The sequence below is a fragment of the Artemia sp. Qi Xiang Cuo genome, chromosome 2 (genome assembly GCF_049724085.1).
Source record: "Artemia sp. Qi Xiang Cuo chromosome 2, ASM4972408v1, whole genome shotgun sequence".
Taxonomy (NCBI): Eukaryota; Metazoa; Arthropoda; class Branchiopoda; order Anostraca; family Artemiidae; genus Artemia; species Artemia sp. Qi Xiang Cuo.
Window position 1 is genome coordinate 28,293,276 of NC_142795.1, and position 15,534 is coordinate 28,308,809.

The window sequence follows — 15,534 nt, forward strand, 5'->3', positions numbered from 1 at the left end:
CACGTATTTTACATTCATCAACAGTTCGACATGAAACTGGAGAGAATAAAATTTGACAATGAAGAAGTTTTATAATTCATTTAGTTTTATAATTTTGGCAATGAAGAATAATTTTAGTGAAATAGTTTACGAAGTAGCATAAAATGTCTTAGGGAGGAAAGTTAGAAACACAGCTAGGAATCTTAGCGAAAACACTCTAAGATTGGTGAAAGAGAGAAGGAATTTGTACTAGAAATTCTTGAGTGATCGATCATACGAGGAAAGTAAGGGAAGTTAAAAAGGCGTGAATTAAGCAGATGAGAAATAGAGCCAATAGATAAAATTTTTGTATTTCAAGCAGACAAGAGGGTCATACGAGCTCTGAACAGTTTTGAAGTCAATCCCTGTGAAACGAAGAACAAAATACTGAAGAAAATACTCAACTGTATGTATGCAACATCGTTCAAAAACAAGACGTCTGTAGAGATAGCACTATATAATTTTGCAACCGGTCTCCGTACACCAAATTATTATGGTAGACAAGCAGGTTTTTTTGCAAACTTTCTAAACAATAATCCCGAACCTTTTCATAAACAAGAAGCAATTAATATTTCAGATAATATTTCCGCTTGGTTACAATGACAAAATTGCAACATGAGCCCGAAATTAGTGTTAAAAACCAAAACTCTCTTTTCCGTTGAATAAGGGTAAAATCTAAAAGAGCAATAAAAAAATACTCTTGAGGTGCGTTACTCTGGATTTAACCAGCTGGGTTTTTACACACAAAAAAACGGGCGCTCCTTGGTTTTGAGTCTAATTTCATCCTATTTAATTGTAAGTTCATGTGGCAGGACTGTTTACCATCATGGTTGCAACCAGCAGTAGCTGCAACCTAGCAAGCAACCACGGCCCATAGTAACCCAAAATTAACAAAACGTGTTTTAAATTAGGATTGAGTTAAATGGGGGTTGATTTGCGTTTGATAGAACTGAATGGGGGTTGAGTTGCATGGGTTTGAATTGAATGGGGTTAGATTGCATGGAGTCAAGTTGGATAGGGGTTGAGTTAAACAGGAGTCAAATTGAATGGGGCTGAGTTGAATGGTTGGTTTATACACACACCTATAAAAGCTAGTATCTAAGTTCACAAGCAAACGGAGTTTCAAAGATGGGAAGGAAACGGACTTCGAAAAATCTCCTGACAAATTTCTGTATGGTACTTATCTGTTCGCCAGTACACACTCGAGAACTTGTATCTATAGAATCAGACAATAACCAGTTTATTACTGTTTGTATACGGAGATAATTAGCTTCAGATCAGTGAAAAACTACATTGTAGCTATATTTTAATAAATATTTAGTTGGTGTTTTGGTTAGGTTAGGTTACATTTTGCATGCAGCCCCGCTATACTCAACCCCCCCCCCCCAAATGTGCAAATATACAGCCCAAATTATATATATTCTATCGGTACTTGTTTAGAATCCAGTAGACACGCGGCTAAGACCGCATCGAAATCTCAAAGATGCTATATGAAAAACAGGCTTTCGCTGCCTAGTGGTATTGCACTTCATGACAAAGATTTAAACTTCAGTTTTTTGGGATTGAAGGGGCAAAAAAAGGGGTAAATATATACCAAATCATATTATTGAGTTTAAAATAAAGTGAATGTGCCATTCGATGCCTTTTTTTATGCTGATGTCAAATATAATAATTATTTCTATTGGAAATCAATTTTAGCCCCTCCCCTATATCTGTCAATTCAGGATATATATTTGCACATTTGGGGGGGGGGGTTAGGTTAGGTTAGGACAGGTTAGGTTAGGGGGGGGGGCTGAAATTCATTTCCAATAGAAATGATAATTATCTTCGTAATCAGCATAAAAAAGGCATCGAATGGTGTATTCATTTTATTCCAAACTCAATAATATGATTTGGTAAATATTTACCAAAAACGATACCTAGGTTACGTATTTAATATATGCTATGCTTTACCCCCCCCCCCTAGAGTGCAAATGTATAACCCAAATTTGTTTTTGAACTATCATATTTGGTACTTATTTAGAATCCAGAAAACACGCGAGAAGTGAAGTTTCGTTAATGCTAATGAAATAAAACGATGTATGATAAAAATATAATAGTTTAGAAACAAATTTGGGCTATATATTTGCACATTAGGGGGGTGGGGGTGGGCGTATAGCATAGCATATATTAAATACGTAACCTAACCTGTGTACCTTTTTTTGCCCCTTCACCCCAAAAAACTAAAGTTTAAACATTTTTCACGGAGTGAGCAACACCTCACAAGCAGCAGAAACCTGTTTTCATCCGGAATTCATTAGATTCTAGATGCAGTTCATCGGGTATTTTCGTGATTCTAAATAAGTACCTTATATTTTTATTATACTTTGTTTTATTTTATTAGCATTAACCAAATTTCACTTCTCGCGTGTTTACTGGATTCTAAACAAGTACCATTCTATCTATCTCCCAAGCGTCTCAGTTGTTTCGACACCGTACCTGTATATCCAAATTATCGAGTGTGTACTGGCTCACAGATAAGTACCTTCTGTATTTTCATTTATTTCTCAAAAAAATGAGGAAAAAAATATTTTGTGCTTTTAACAATATTTGAAAAATGTAGATACTATGTTTCGACAAAGGACAGTCGAAAAGATATCAAATACATCCGCTTACTAGTAGCGCCAATAAGTTGAGCAGGAGGTTTAAGTGCCACCTAGATTTTGAAAAATATCTTTGTTGGGGGTATTCTCATTATAAATTCATTTTTCTGTTATTTTCACTGGAAAATTGAAAAAAAAAACAGTTTGCTCTTCCCCCTAGATTTTGAAAAATACATTTGCCTCCCCCCCCCATTTTTGGAATTGACGCCAGTGCTGCTTGGGCTACATAATTTCAAAGGACAGTGTACATTTACCGTTTTCTTTAAGCGTTTGAGGAGTGTACGTACGTAATCGATACGTAAAATTCACCCAAGGCTTCATGGCTAGTCCAGACCAAAATGGTTCAGACGTACGGGTTCCTTAGCCCGACATTTTTTGTAAAATCCCATAAGGTTTACAGGGAAACCTCAAACTTTTTGTTGGCACAGTCTAATTTAGTCCCCCTTTGAAAAATGAAAATACTATGAACAGCAAAGAAACAACAACAAAATTCTAATCTTTTTGCATTCAGATTATTTCTATTTTATAGTCCTATTATTTTTATATTTATACTATTTTCTACTTCTATTATTTAGTATATTTTATATTTATTTAATGTCGGTGTTATTTCAATTTAAACACACCCTACCCCCCCCCAAACCCCCCAAGTCCTAGGGTATATCCGAGAATTTGCCGATCTCATTGGTTTTCATTATTGTTTGTACCTATTTTATAATGCCAAATTGAACAAAAAGCTACATAAAATTTCGCATATGACCTAGAAGAATACCCGGGAGTTAGCGTAAGAGGGGGTTCTGTGCAAGAATTTAATTTTGTCGTTACTATTTTGATCAGAAGAGGACACGGGCTCCACTGTCACCATGAAAACTACTAATGCAAGAAAAAGACCCCCTCCCCCCCCCCCAAAAAAAGCAAGTGTTCTTCGGCCAGATATTCTGAGTATGCCCCGATCGGGATTGGTTTATTATTATTCTTGGTAGAGTATTTGGGTAGAGATATTGTTAGAAGTTGGTTTTATCCGAAATACAATTTTTCATCTTAGGCTATAACCCTGGAATTTTAAAGATAATATCCGTTGTCGGCAGTTCTTTTCACTTTTTAACAGCACTCAAATCCCAATTTGATGAAACATTAGGTTTAACTTAGGACCGAAATTCTCGACTAGATGCAATCCTTACCAAGCACAGTATCTATCGGCAATTAGTAACAAGAACTAATCAACCATATCCGCTCCTTACACAATTCAAAAGTATAACTAAATATCGAAATCACTATTACGGTATGAGCAGCAGTCAAGCATGTTATACTCTTTCACCGGCCACGTGTACTCTATCAGTAACGGTATGACCACATAAACAAAAAAAAAAAAAATCGGACTCGCAAAATAGTCCATCATTATAAAGATTCTCCTAAATGTGTCACAAGGTGAAATACACATTTAATAAAACTGACCATACGGCGGAAGTGCAGTTGTTATTTTGTGACTAAAGTTTAGGGAACAACCATTTTTCCTAGAGGAGACAGACCAACACAAGTTTTTGTTTTGTTTTTTTTTGTTTTTTTTTGGGGGGGGGGCTTTCTTTAAAAAATTCTTTTCCTCAGAAGTCATAATTTTCGCGAATATTAAAGAATTGTGAAGGATTGTATGTCTTTGAAGTCATTATTTGAGATTAGAATTAGGATTAAATTTTAAATATATTAGTTTATATTTTCATTAGTTTATATAACGTCAAATATATTTTCATTAGTTTATATAACGTCAAAATTACACCCTTTAACCTAATTAAATAAAAAAAACAAGTTTTTTAAACTGAAAGTAAGGAGCGACATTAAAACTTAAAACAAACAGAAATTATTCCGTATATGAAAGGGGCTGTCCCCTCCTCAACGCCTCGCTCTTTACGCTAAAGTTTTTTATTGTTTTAAAAAATAAAGTTGTGAGACAGAGTCAAACTTTAGCGTAAAGAGCGAGGCGTTGAGAAGGGAACAGCCCCTTTCATATACGGAATAATTTCTGTTCGTTTTAAATTTTAATGTCGCTCCTTACTTCCAGTTTAAAAAAATTATTTTTTTTTTTAATTTTTGATCGTTTTTTTAGTTAAAGCAGCTTTTATATGCATAAAAATTTTACTTTTCTTTTGCTAAATGGATGTCTTTACAAATTAACTTACGTAACTAACTTCTATATTCGTATATTTTTCTTCTGGCAAAAAATACAGAGTTGCAGATTTTTGCAGATATGAGCTTGAAACCTATGTAATAGGGTTTTCTGATACGCTGAATCTGACGGTTTGATTTTCATTAAAATTCTTTCAATTGTAGGGGATGTTTCCCCCCTCTTTAAAAAATCGAGTAAATTTTCTCAGGCTCATAGCCTTTAATGATTAATACTAAACTTAATAAAATTTATATATTTAGGATCAGCATTATAAACACATTCTTTTGATACATTTATTTACATCAAAATTCCGTTTTTAAAATTTTCGATTACCATTGAGCAGTATCGCTTGTTTTTTTATTGTTTTTTTTATTACGTATATGTTATTAAGAATATGAAGGGGTTATCCCCTTAGTCAATACCACGCTCTTTAAGTTAAAAGTTAAAAAAAAATTTTTATAAACAAACCCCTGAATCACAAAGGCCTTTTAATTAGAATATATAGCTCTTTTTAAATAACTAAAAAAAAAACTTTAGCGCAAAGAGCGAGGTGTTGACTTCGGGGAGAACCCCCTCACATACGTTATAATTTCTGTTCGTTTTAAGTTCTAATATTCCTTCTTACATTTCAGTTGAAAAAACTTGTTTTTTTTTATTTAATTTCTGATCGTTTTTTTAAATAATGCTTGGAAATCCGGCGCCCTCTTCACAGACATTTCCCTTACCCCAAGAAAACATCCTCCACGGAAATGTTCTCCAGAGTAACCCCCTCCTCTAGCCCCCCCTCCAGAAAAAATCCTTCCTGAAAATGGTTGTATACTTCCCAATAACCAATAAATAATGCTGGCAAGTCCGGTGCCCCCTTCATGGCAATTTCCCTTCCCCCATGAAAACTTCCTTCATGAACAGATCCTCCAACATAACCACAGACCCTCCCTTCCCTCCCACTACCACAAAAAAACCCTCCTGGAAACTTCTGTATACTTCTCTATAACCAATACTATATGTTAACATTAGGTAAAGCTCATAACTTTTAGCCCTCCTTCTGAGAACTTCGGGAGATTAAGTCATTCTAAAAGACATTTTTATCATATTTTTGACCATGCTGAACAAAATGGCTATCTCAAAATTTTGATCAGGTGACTTTAGGAAAAAAATAAGCGTGGGAGGGGACCTAGTTGCCCTCCATTTTTTTTGGTACTTAAAAATGACACTAGAACATTTAATTTCCGTTCCAATGAGCCCTCCCAAGATATTCTAGCACCACTGGGTCGATACGATCACCCCTGGGAAAAAAAACAACAAACAAACAAACAAATAAACACGCATCCGTGATCTTTCTTCTGGCAAAAAAATTGAAAATTCCACATTTTTGCAGATAGGAGCTTGAAACCTCTACAGTTCTCTGATATGCTGAATCTGATGGTGTGATTTTCATTAAGGTTTTATAACTTTTAGGGGGCCTTTTCCCCTTTTTTTGAAAATCAGCCAAATTTTCTCAGGCGCTTAACTTTTGATGGGTTGCACTAAATTTAAGGAAAGTTTTATATTTGAAATCAGCATTAAAATTTGATTCTTTTGATGTATCTATTGGTATTCTAGAGTTTCGGTTACCATTGAGCCGGGTCGCTCCATACTTACAGTTCGTTACCACGAACTGTTTGATATAGCTAAAATTCTAATACTGCTAAAATTCTAATTTAATTTCCAATTTAAAAACCTAATATTTAAAAATCTTAGAACTTTTTCAAAGGAGCTTGCTGGCTTTGAGACGAGCAAAATGAATTGTTAAAATCTAGACGAAACCAATTGGAAGGAATTCTACAGGGTTTACCCTTTTATATCTGGCATTAATAGTAGCTAATGCGTATTTTTTTTCTTTTCATATTTCGTCAATATTAAACAACCCTATTTCTGTGCCTATAATAGATGACACAGTTTCAGGGTCAGAAACATAAGGGAGGCCTTTCACGCTTAGGTCAACACAGTTAGACCCCAGCGCCGCACCGATGAGGGAAGACCGGCGGCGGCAGGGCCAAAAACAGCGCGCCACGCCGCCGGTAGAATGTCGGCGGCGCGCCGCCGGCGCGATAAATGTTGACCGCAAACATTAATGTTTCAATCAGTCTTTCTCAAATACCAGCTTAAATTTACAACAGATTCGAGCCTATTCATGAGTTCAAAAATTCACAAGTCGCTGGCTGGAAACTGGTCTTCTTCGTTATTCATCAAGAGAAGTAGAAATCTGATAGAAACGAAATGGCTGTGGCGTTTCAGAACCCTTATATAATACAAGTAGTTGAAGTATCTATTAGCTATGTATTCCTAACATAAATAATTATCAAAATTAGTAGTTTTTTTCATCGAGCATTACTGCATACAAAACTTCAAATACCGTATCACAAAATTCGTCAGTTATCTGGGTAAAAACTTTGAATATAACTTTAAACTTAGAAGCTTAATTTAATCATAATGCCCTTTGCCTATATCTGCTTTGTCACCTTTAAAACAGTTGAAATGGGCGACTTTGATATTGATTGTTTTATTTTTGCTCTTTTGGATTCCTAAAAAGCCTTCTTGTATCAAAAACTGGTTTTTAATAACAATAAAAAAAAAATGCATTTTAAAGTTTTTTGGCTTCATTATAGAATATATGTCATGTAGGATAAGGCTGAACTGCTGCTTTTTTAATGCTTTTGGCTGCTCTTTTGGATATTATTCACTTTTTCTTTTGGGGATTCATTCCAAATTATAAACTGATAAATACCTAATATCAGTCAAATTATAAACTGCATCTAAAATGAATAAATTTATCAAATTGGAAAATACATGATGAACACTTCAATTACAATGAAACAAAAAACACTTAATGGTTTATTCGGTATGAAGAAAAATGAAGTGCCGGCTATTTTCTTAGGTAAAAAATGAAAAGCTCATCCGTTTTAAATGTAATTAAATGAAATAATATGCAGACTGAAGAAGCTCCAGGAAGTTGATGAGATTTTCATCCTAGTTCTTCACTTTTAATCCAAGCAAAATTTTAGGACACTTAATATCAGTTATTGAGTTTAAGCTTTGATTTCCAAATGCTCACAAAAATTACCAAATTTAAGAGAGTCGCAACAATAAGTCACCTGTGGTCAAAATACTCAAAGACTCCTCTTTGATCCCCACCCAGGGTCAAAGCTTCTGCTATGGTCATTTCCATGGAAATCTTCAAAGAGTTTCTTCTTAAAATAGCTTTCAAGCGTACTTAGGGGTAATTAGGCTTTTTTTTCTTTTCTTCAAAGCTTTGAATAAAGTGTTATAATATTTCAAATGTTATATTTGTGCATATTTTTGGTAATCATTTGTGGGGTGATCGAAATTTTTAAACCACTTTGGACACGTAAAAATTCTGCAGCATCTAGTACCCTGAGGTCATAAGCCTGTCAAAGACTCTTCCAAATTGAACCTCCCAAATTAAAAGCTTCTATTATTACGCGACTTTATAATGCAACTTGGGCACTGGACCAAGGGCGCCATTGTCACTCGAGCGCAACGTTAGGTGGGGATGTAGATATCGCTTTCGTCACACCAACCTGTTTTAGTGTGAATCTGCCTGGTACTTATGAAAGAATGTTTTCAAAGTAAACCCGTTTCATCAATAAGAAAAAAAAACCCGGTCGGATGCATATGTCCCTTTCCCTTTGGACGACAAAACCATGCGAGTGCTGTATCAAGTATAACTCACGAAAATCTTGTTAAATTTTGTCAGCTTTTCTCTTTATGGCATCCCTGCTTTCAATAAAAAAAAAAACCAAGGTACTATCACATAAATATAATAACTCCCTATCTCTCCCCTCTGGATACCATTTTGATAGGATACCGTCCCTGCTTAAAAAAAAAATAATTAACTCATTGGCACCCCTGCTTAAAAAAAATCGAGGTATTATCATTTAAATACGATAGCTCACTACCCCCCCCCTCTGGATACCACCTTGATAGGATGCCGTCTCTGCTTTAAATTAAAAAAAATAATTAACTTTTTGGTATCCCTGCTTTCAATAAAATAAATTCGAGATATTATATTTTAAATGTAATACCTCCCTACCCCCCCTCCTCTCTGGATACCACCTTGATAGGATACCGTCTCAGCTTTCATTAGAAAAATAATTTACTTAATAATTAACTAGGTTACTATATTGTTCAAACAAACACGAAAATTAACGTTAAACAGCTTAAGTGTTCTTTGAAAAAAAAAAAAATTGAGGGTATGAGTAAAGGGGTACAAAGACAATAACAAAAATGTCGAAATTATTCAGATATACCTCAAATTATTGGAAAACTGAGTCGTAGATGCGCCATGGCATTCAATAAGATCCAAAGAATCTATTTCAAAGGGAGCACACACAAAAGTCAAACAAGGCCAGTAGCCTATGAGAAATCGCATAATACCCAAGACAATGAACAAGTTCGAATGGGGGGTCCTGGGTATATCAAAATATTTCAATGGTTTCTCAGGGAATTTGATATGATTTTCTTCTGCCTCCACTTTAAATGAAAAAAATAATTATCTTTTTGGCATCCCTGCTTTCAACAAAAAGAAAAGGTATTATCATTTAAAAATGATAGCCCCCTAACCCCCCCTATAGGCAGTAATTTACAATTTATTTATGAATCATATTTTTGGGGTAACTTCCGGTTCAATCTTTAATTCCCCAACCTTGTACATAGCTTAGTCTATAGCTAAATTTTGTCAAAATAGAAGGGTTTTTGTTTGGGGGGGGGGGGGGTAAAAATGTTTCAGAAAAAAACATTTCAAATACAATCAAAGATTGTATTTTCTATCTGGCGTTCAACAATTGAGCATTAAACATTAAGAAAATCTTAACTAAAAACAGCAAAAAAAAATCTGCAAACTTACAATTCAGCTGTAGAAACAATCTGTCGCCTGTCAATTTCAAAATCCAACTGAAGGATGAAGCTGTATAGTAGTAAATGCGTTCTATAATTCTATTCAACTTGAAAATAAAATTCTTGACTACGAATAATGTAAGAAATAGCGATTGGGAAACTGCATTCGAAATGATTTACATAGTACACATACATGCGCCAAAACAGCAATTTTTCCTTCCAAGACTGATCTGAAACCCACCCCCCACTACTTGAGAAATATTCATGACTACTTAGCTCATTTCCCAAAATATGGACGCACCTTTTCTTATTGGACGCGGCGATATCATCGATATGTCGAATCTAACATTTTCACGCGTCTGAGGTAATTACCTAATACCATTTGCTAAGCTGTTCTCAAAGAGAGAATCAGCAGGGTTATATAAGCTAAATCAAATTTCGATCATCCTGATCTACATTATCCTACTGATTCTTTCTTTAAGAACTACTTAGCAAACGGTTTTCGGTATTACCTTAGATGTATGAAAATGTCCGGTATGATCTTTAGGCGTCACAGTAACGATATGGCATTAATGCTTTTAATCAGGTTTAGTCAACTCCTTGGCATTTAAATATTGAAAAAAAAAACTTTTGCACTCACTAAGGCGATATAGTATAGATACGTGGAGAAAGAGATTACCGACCAAGATTGGTTTGAACACCACCCCCTCCCAGAGAGATTAGAAAATTGTGGGCTTATAATGAGCTGTTTGAGGCATTTAAATTTCTCTCTGATAATTCTTATGATTACCAGCTTAAGGTTGGCATAAATGATATTTAGGGCCATACACGGATATATGCTTGAATTGGTTAATATGACAATAATCAAAACAAATGTTAGATTAAGTGATAAATAATAGATATCTTTACTGTATATCAAAAGTTAAATCCTTAAAAATAATACAGAAATTCCAGTTAAAATAAACAGATAACTTCAAGTATAAATTTATTTTGTAAATTGATCATTACATCGAGTAGAATTCCAATGAACTTTAGTGCCCTAGCAAAATACCATAATTAATTGTCTTGTAAAATTAGGAGGACGAGAATCAGATGGGTTGTATCATTTATACTGAAAGCGCCCACACAAACATATTCTTCCTTCAGACCTATCCTGTAAGCAGCAGCAGAAATGACAATTTTCTAATCACATTGTCCACGTCCATTATATGTTCCAATTAAAGTCCAGTTCTTTTGTACAGGAAAATATGCAACCCAATGCCAGCTTCAATTAGGTCAGTTCTTTGGCAAATTTCCAATACTGATTTTCTCACTGCTGGATTTTAACTTTAATCTATTTGAGAACCCTCATTATGTTCTTGCGGTTGTCAGTAGTCTTCTTCTTCTTTTTTACATCAACCACATTGTGAGTGAGTGGAAAACAATTTTAGAGTATAGACTTTAGTTAATCACAATTTTGAAAATATAGAAGGGAACTTGTGTTACACTTCAATTTGGGAGCTTGTCCCCTTTAGAATGGTATTGTTGATATTTAAATGAAGCGTCATTTTGGATAGGAAATAGAAGGGCAGGACGACTTAAAATAAATCCAAGTACCCAAATTATCCTGTTCTAAGCTTCTAACTAGCTTGCTTTCTAATTGCACCAATCTGGACATTGTATTAATTTAATTTTTTATCTTTACATTTTAAGGGCTTTTTGAAGTCATGGATTTCATGAATTTTCAATCCTACCCTGGCTCATATATTTTCAAATTTTTCGTTCCGTCAGGTCAATCTAGTTTAGGCTTTAAGTCTTTCACTCACATTAAAATCCTCTAAGAATAATAAAAAAGAAAAGAAACAGAGAATGAATAAAAAATAAACGAAAATAATTCAGGATAAAATGTTTAATTTTGCAAAATAATTAATCAATAATATCCATCTCACTCTTTTTCTCATCCTCTTCAAAGTCTTTCCGCTTGTATCTTCGCATTTTGATATTCTGAAGATATTTTATTTGGCCACTCCACTGCCGTAAGTAATTCACACATTCAGGATCCATAATATCTGGGATTTCTGATAAATAAATGCAATTAAAAGAAATTTATCAACAAAAAGACACCTTAAATGCATAATCGTACACGGAGAAGGAACAAGAGGAAATTCCATCTCGTCAAAAGATCGGTCCAAAGGATATCGATATAAATGACACAATAAAAAGTGATTCGTAAACTATCAAGGCTCCTCTATCCTCAGTAAAAAGCTTCTTTGATAACTCCCCCCCTTCCCAAAAGCCAGAGCCATGCGCAACCATCTCCACAAGCATAAGAACATGTTAAAACGGCAATATTGACTAAATTCAAGCCTGATCGCTTTTTTTTTATATTTTAAGCAAACACTAAATACTATTACTTTCCCCAGTTCAAAAACTACCTTGAGCAAACAATGGTATAAGGATTTTATACCAACCCTTCTTCAAAGGAATTGGGGGGAAAATGAGGCATAACACACAATCATCCGAGAACGTGAGCCTGAAAACCCAGAATTTAGGAGTTGCCCCTGGGCACCCTCCCTCTTCCTTCAAGCAAAAAGCTGCTGGTCTTTTCTCGAAGATGAGGACTATACGCAGTGTTATATAGCAGTGTATATTACTTTCACAGTCGAACTGTAATAGGCCAGTGTGAGCGTCAGCTACGCTCCATTTGAAGTTAATATGTGTGAAATAAGCTTCTTACAGTTAATAAATGCAATCTTATTGACCAAATGTGCAACCACCACGTTTTTTCATAAACTCGTTTATTTCCATGGCGAGTTTATTAAAGAATTTAAATGGAATTACATTTAACAGTGTACTGACAATTCTCTACCCACGTTGGTATTTCGTTTTATGTGTAAACAAATTGACTAGTCCAGTTCAGAATTACAACTTTGGGAGATTGAAATAAATTCAGTTGTAATTGAAAATGACAATATTGTGTTCTTTCATCTACACCCATTTTGCAGGATTTACGGCACTTGGAGAGAGAGAAAAAGGACAAGCAGGAAAACAGAAATAAAAAAGTTTAAAAGACACCGTATTAGAAGGACACTTAAAGGAAGACTGAGTAAAAGTGTTTGAAAGGTCGCAGGTGGCGAAGTCCATCTGACGTAGTAAGTATTTTTCATTGTTCTTAGCCTCAAAAGGAAATTATCATGCACCCGAGGGCATGTCTGGGATTTTTGTTATGACGAGGGGTATTTCTTCGGGAGGGGGGGGGAGAGTTGTACGAAAAATTTAAAAAGCATCAAAGATTTGTTTATATGTATTTTTGTTATGTTTTTACAAGTCGAACAGAAATTTCCGGGAGGTGGTGGTTCAAACCCCGAAATCCCTACCCACTGGAAACAGCCCTACATGCACCAAAAAGAATATATACATCTGCTTTATAAATATCTAATAGCATTACTCTTCTTCGCAAAATCTCTGTTCGTTTGAAGTGTGACCTGATTATTCATTTAAAGGCCAAGGAGCCTTTGGGGGGGGGGGGACTAGCACAGTGTATTATTGTATTTGTATTGATAATGAATAAAATCTTATCTTATTTTATCATTTCAAGTTCTACTTGTTTTAGGATTTGTTTATTCATCTAGATCGGCATCCGTTATCTTTAAATATGATCCAGTTATATCCTTGAATTTCAGTTCGTTTTTGGTTGCATTGATTCATTTAACAAAATTTCAAGCAACGATTTATTCATGTAACGCAAAGCGTGACTCGTTTTTATTTATAGCATCTTTACAACCTCCATCTCTATCTTTCTTACATACCAAGCATGAATTACATAATTCTTATGGGAAACTAAAATCAAAGTCCATTTTTCTCTAACCAGTGGTGTAAAGACTGACTATGGTGACCAGTGGCGTATAAGATTATCATCAAAGCCTAAAACTTAAGCACTTACCTCAGAAGCACTAAAAAACTTTTGAGTGAGATCAATAACCCCTATGATCTTGGCACTTTGATTAACCGCAAAACAAAATCTAAGCAGAACGATGTGAAATCAGAGAAAAATCAGAAAAAAGCCCAGTTGAGAAACACTTAAAACATTTTAACTCATTAAAAAAAAAATAAAAAAAATATCAGATAAGTTTTGTTTAGACACGAAAATATGGTGTGTTCTGGTTAGGTGAACACGATTAATCGACTCCTTCGCATTTTCATAACAACTATTACACTTATGAGAACAGTACGATAAAAGTACGTCAGTACGTCTCATAAAAAGAAATTCCTTTGTATAGCTGCACTACCCTCTACTCCATTAAAAACTCACTAGATAAATATAATCATTTCAGAAAAAAAATCGCCAGATGCATCCTTTCATTTTGGGTAAGAACACATGGTGTTTCTGCTTAAGAGAAAAGGTTAATTGATTCCTTGCACAAATTAAAAAAAAAAAAAAAATTCGTACTAATGAAGTTAATAGTTACAAAGAGAAGAATTTCAGCCCAGGGTTGATCTACCCTCTCCTTCTAAAACCATGAGATTTGGTACATACAAAACCCATAGTTGAGGCGCTTCACTATTCTCTACATACAACACTTTCTAATCCCCTGCTCAGGGTTAGATCTAACTGCAAGGATGGTAGCATTGGTATTCAAACAGACAGTAAGCTCTGGATAGTACTCCAGTAAAATTCAAACCATAAAATACTCAACCCAAGCAAAATTCAAACTGGCAAAACTGAACCCATGTAAAATTCCATCTACAGAACGTATGCACAAAATTTCTTACAAAAAAAACAACAAAAAACTTTCAGAGGTTACTACCTCCATACCTATAAGTTTACAAAAATGGCTTCAGATAACGTAAGATTTTGGTATGAAAAAAAAAGAAGAAAGATTAATAGCTAAGTTGAACCTTATTTTGAAAAGAACCACTAAATTTGAGTAAAATTACCTTTTGGTACTACAAAAGTGTTTCGTTTTATTTTTAAAGAAAATCAAGAGATAGAGATGAGAATTCTCCCATTATTTGGACCTCATTTCTAACATTATTTAATTTGGACCTGAAATTACGAACATTTAAAAAATTTTTTAGTCATGAACCCAAAGAGACACCCTTGTGCCTGTACCCCCACCCCCTTCCTAATTTTTTTCAAGCCCATTCAATCAGTAATAACGGTAACTGCAATGGAATCGTAAATTCATTTGGTGAAATTTTCAGTTCATTAACACAGACAAAAAAGTTCATAACACGAGGTCCGAGCATTAAGTACCTATCCTAAGCTATGTACTATTAAAAAATTAAGTGAAGACATATTAAAGGAGAATGGTTTATTCAAAGCAAAACAACAAAAATTTTGAAAGTTGAAACCAAATGCTTTCTAATAAAATTTACACTAGTTATTTAACACAACCCTTCTTGGGCTATTTTGTTATGACCGTATTTCTCTGAGTAAAGTTCTTTGAGAGATTTTAACTCTTCTTCGAGCACTACCTTCTTCTTCTTCAAAAACCCAAACTTTATTTCAAGTTCTTGCTCCTCGGTTCTTCTTCTTTTTCTATAGGCACGGGCGGATTCCTTGTTCCGTTCCTTTTGAGTTTTTAAACAATTTGCAGCATTTTTTGCAGCTTTTATCTTGTCCTTTTTACATTTATTGTTCGTCTTTTGATAGGCAGGATTTACATTGGCACATCTGCTTTCATCAATATTAGTATCCATTCTGGATGAACAAGGGGAAATTGCGACTGCATTTGCATTCTGGTAAGTTTCTAAACCAAAGCTGATGTCACGCGATGGTACTGACGCTATATACGAAGCTACTTTGATTTTTGGGGCGAAATCAATCTTGCTTTCATC

The 15,534-nt window shown here is 34.5% G+C and overlaps 2 protein-coding genes across 4 annotated transcripts in view; both read right to left on the bottom strand.

Moving 5' to 3' along the window:
• LOC148955083 (carboxypeptidase D-like) overlaps nucleotides 1-3,957 on the bottom strand; it is a 91,405-nt gene extending 87,448 nt beyond the window's left edge. Inside the window, exon 1 of the mRNA XM_089100182.1 lies at nucleotides 3,839-3,957. The gene's annotated coding sequence lies outside the window, so the exon portion shown is untranslated. The remainder of the gene's footprint in view (nucleotides 1-3,838) is intronic.
• A 7,630-nt stretch (nucleotides 3,958-11,587) lies between these two features.
• The window catches only part of LOC148955084 (translation machinery-associated protein 16), a 41,359-nt gene continuing 37,412 nt past the window's right edge, over nucleotides 11,588-15,534 (bottom strand). For all 3 annotated transcript variants that reach the window (XM_089100202.1, XM_089100195.1, XM_089100211.1), the window contains exon 5: nucleotides 11,588-11,771. In XM_089100202.1, coding sequence (XP_088956328.1) covers nucleotides 11,620-11,771 — 152 coding nt within the window. In that variant the 3' untranslated portion in view covers nucleotides 11,588-11,619. The remainder of the gene's footprint in view (nucleotides 11,772-15,534) is intronic.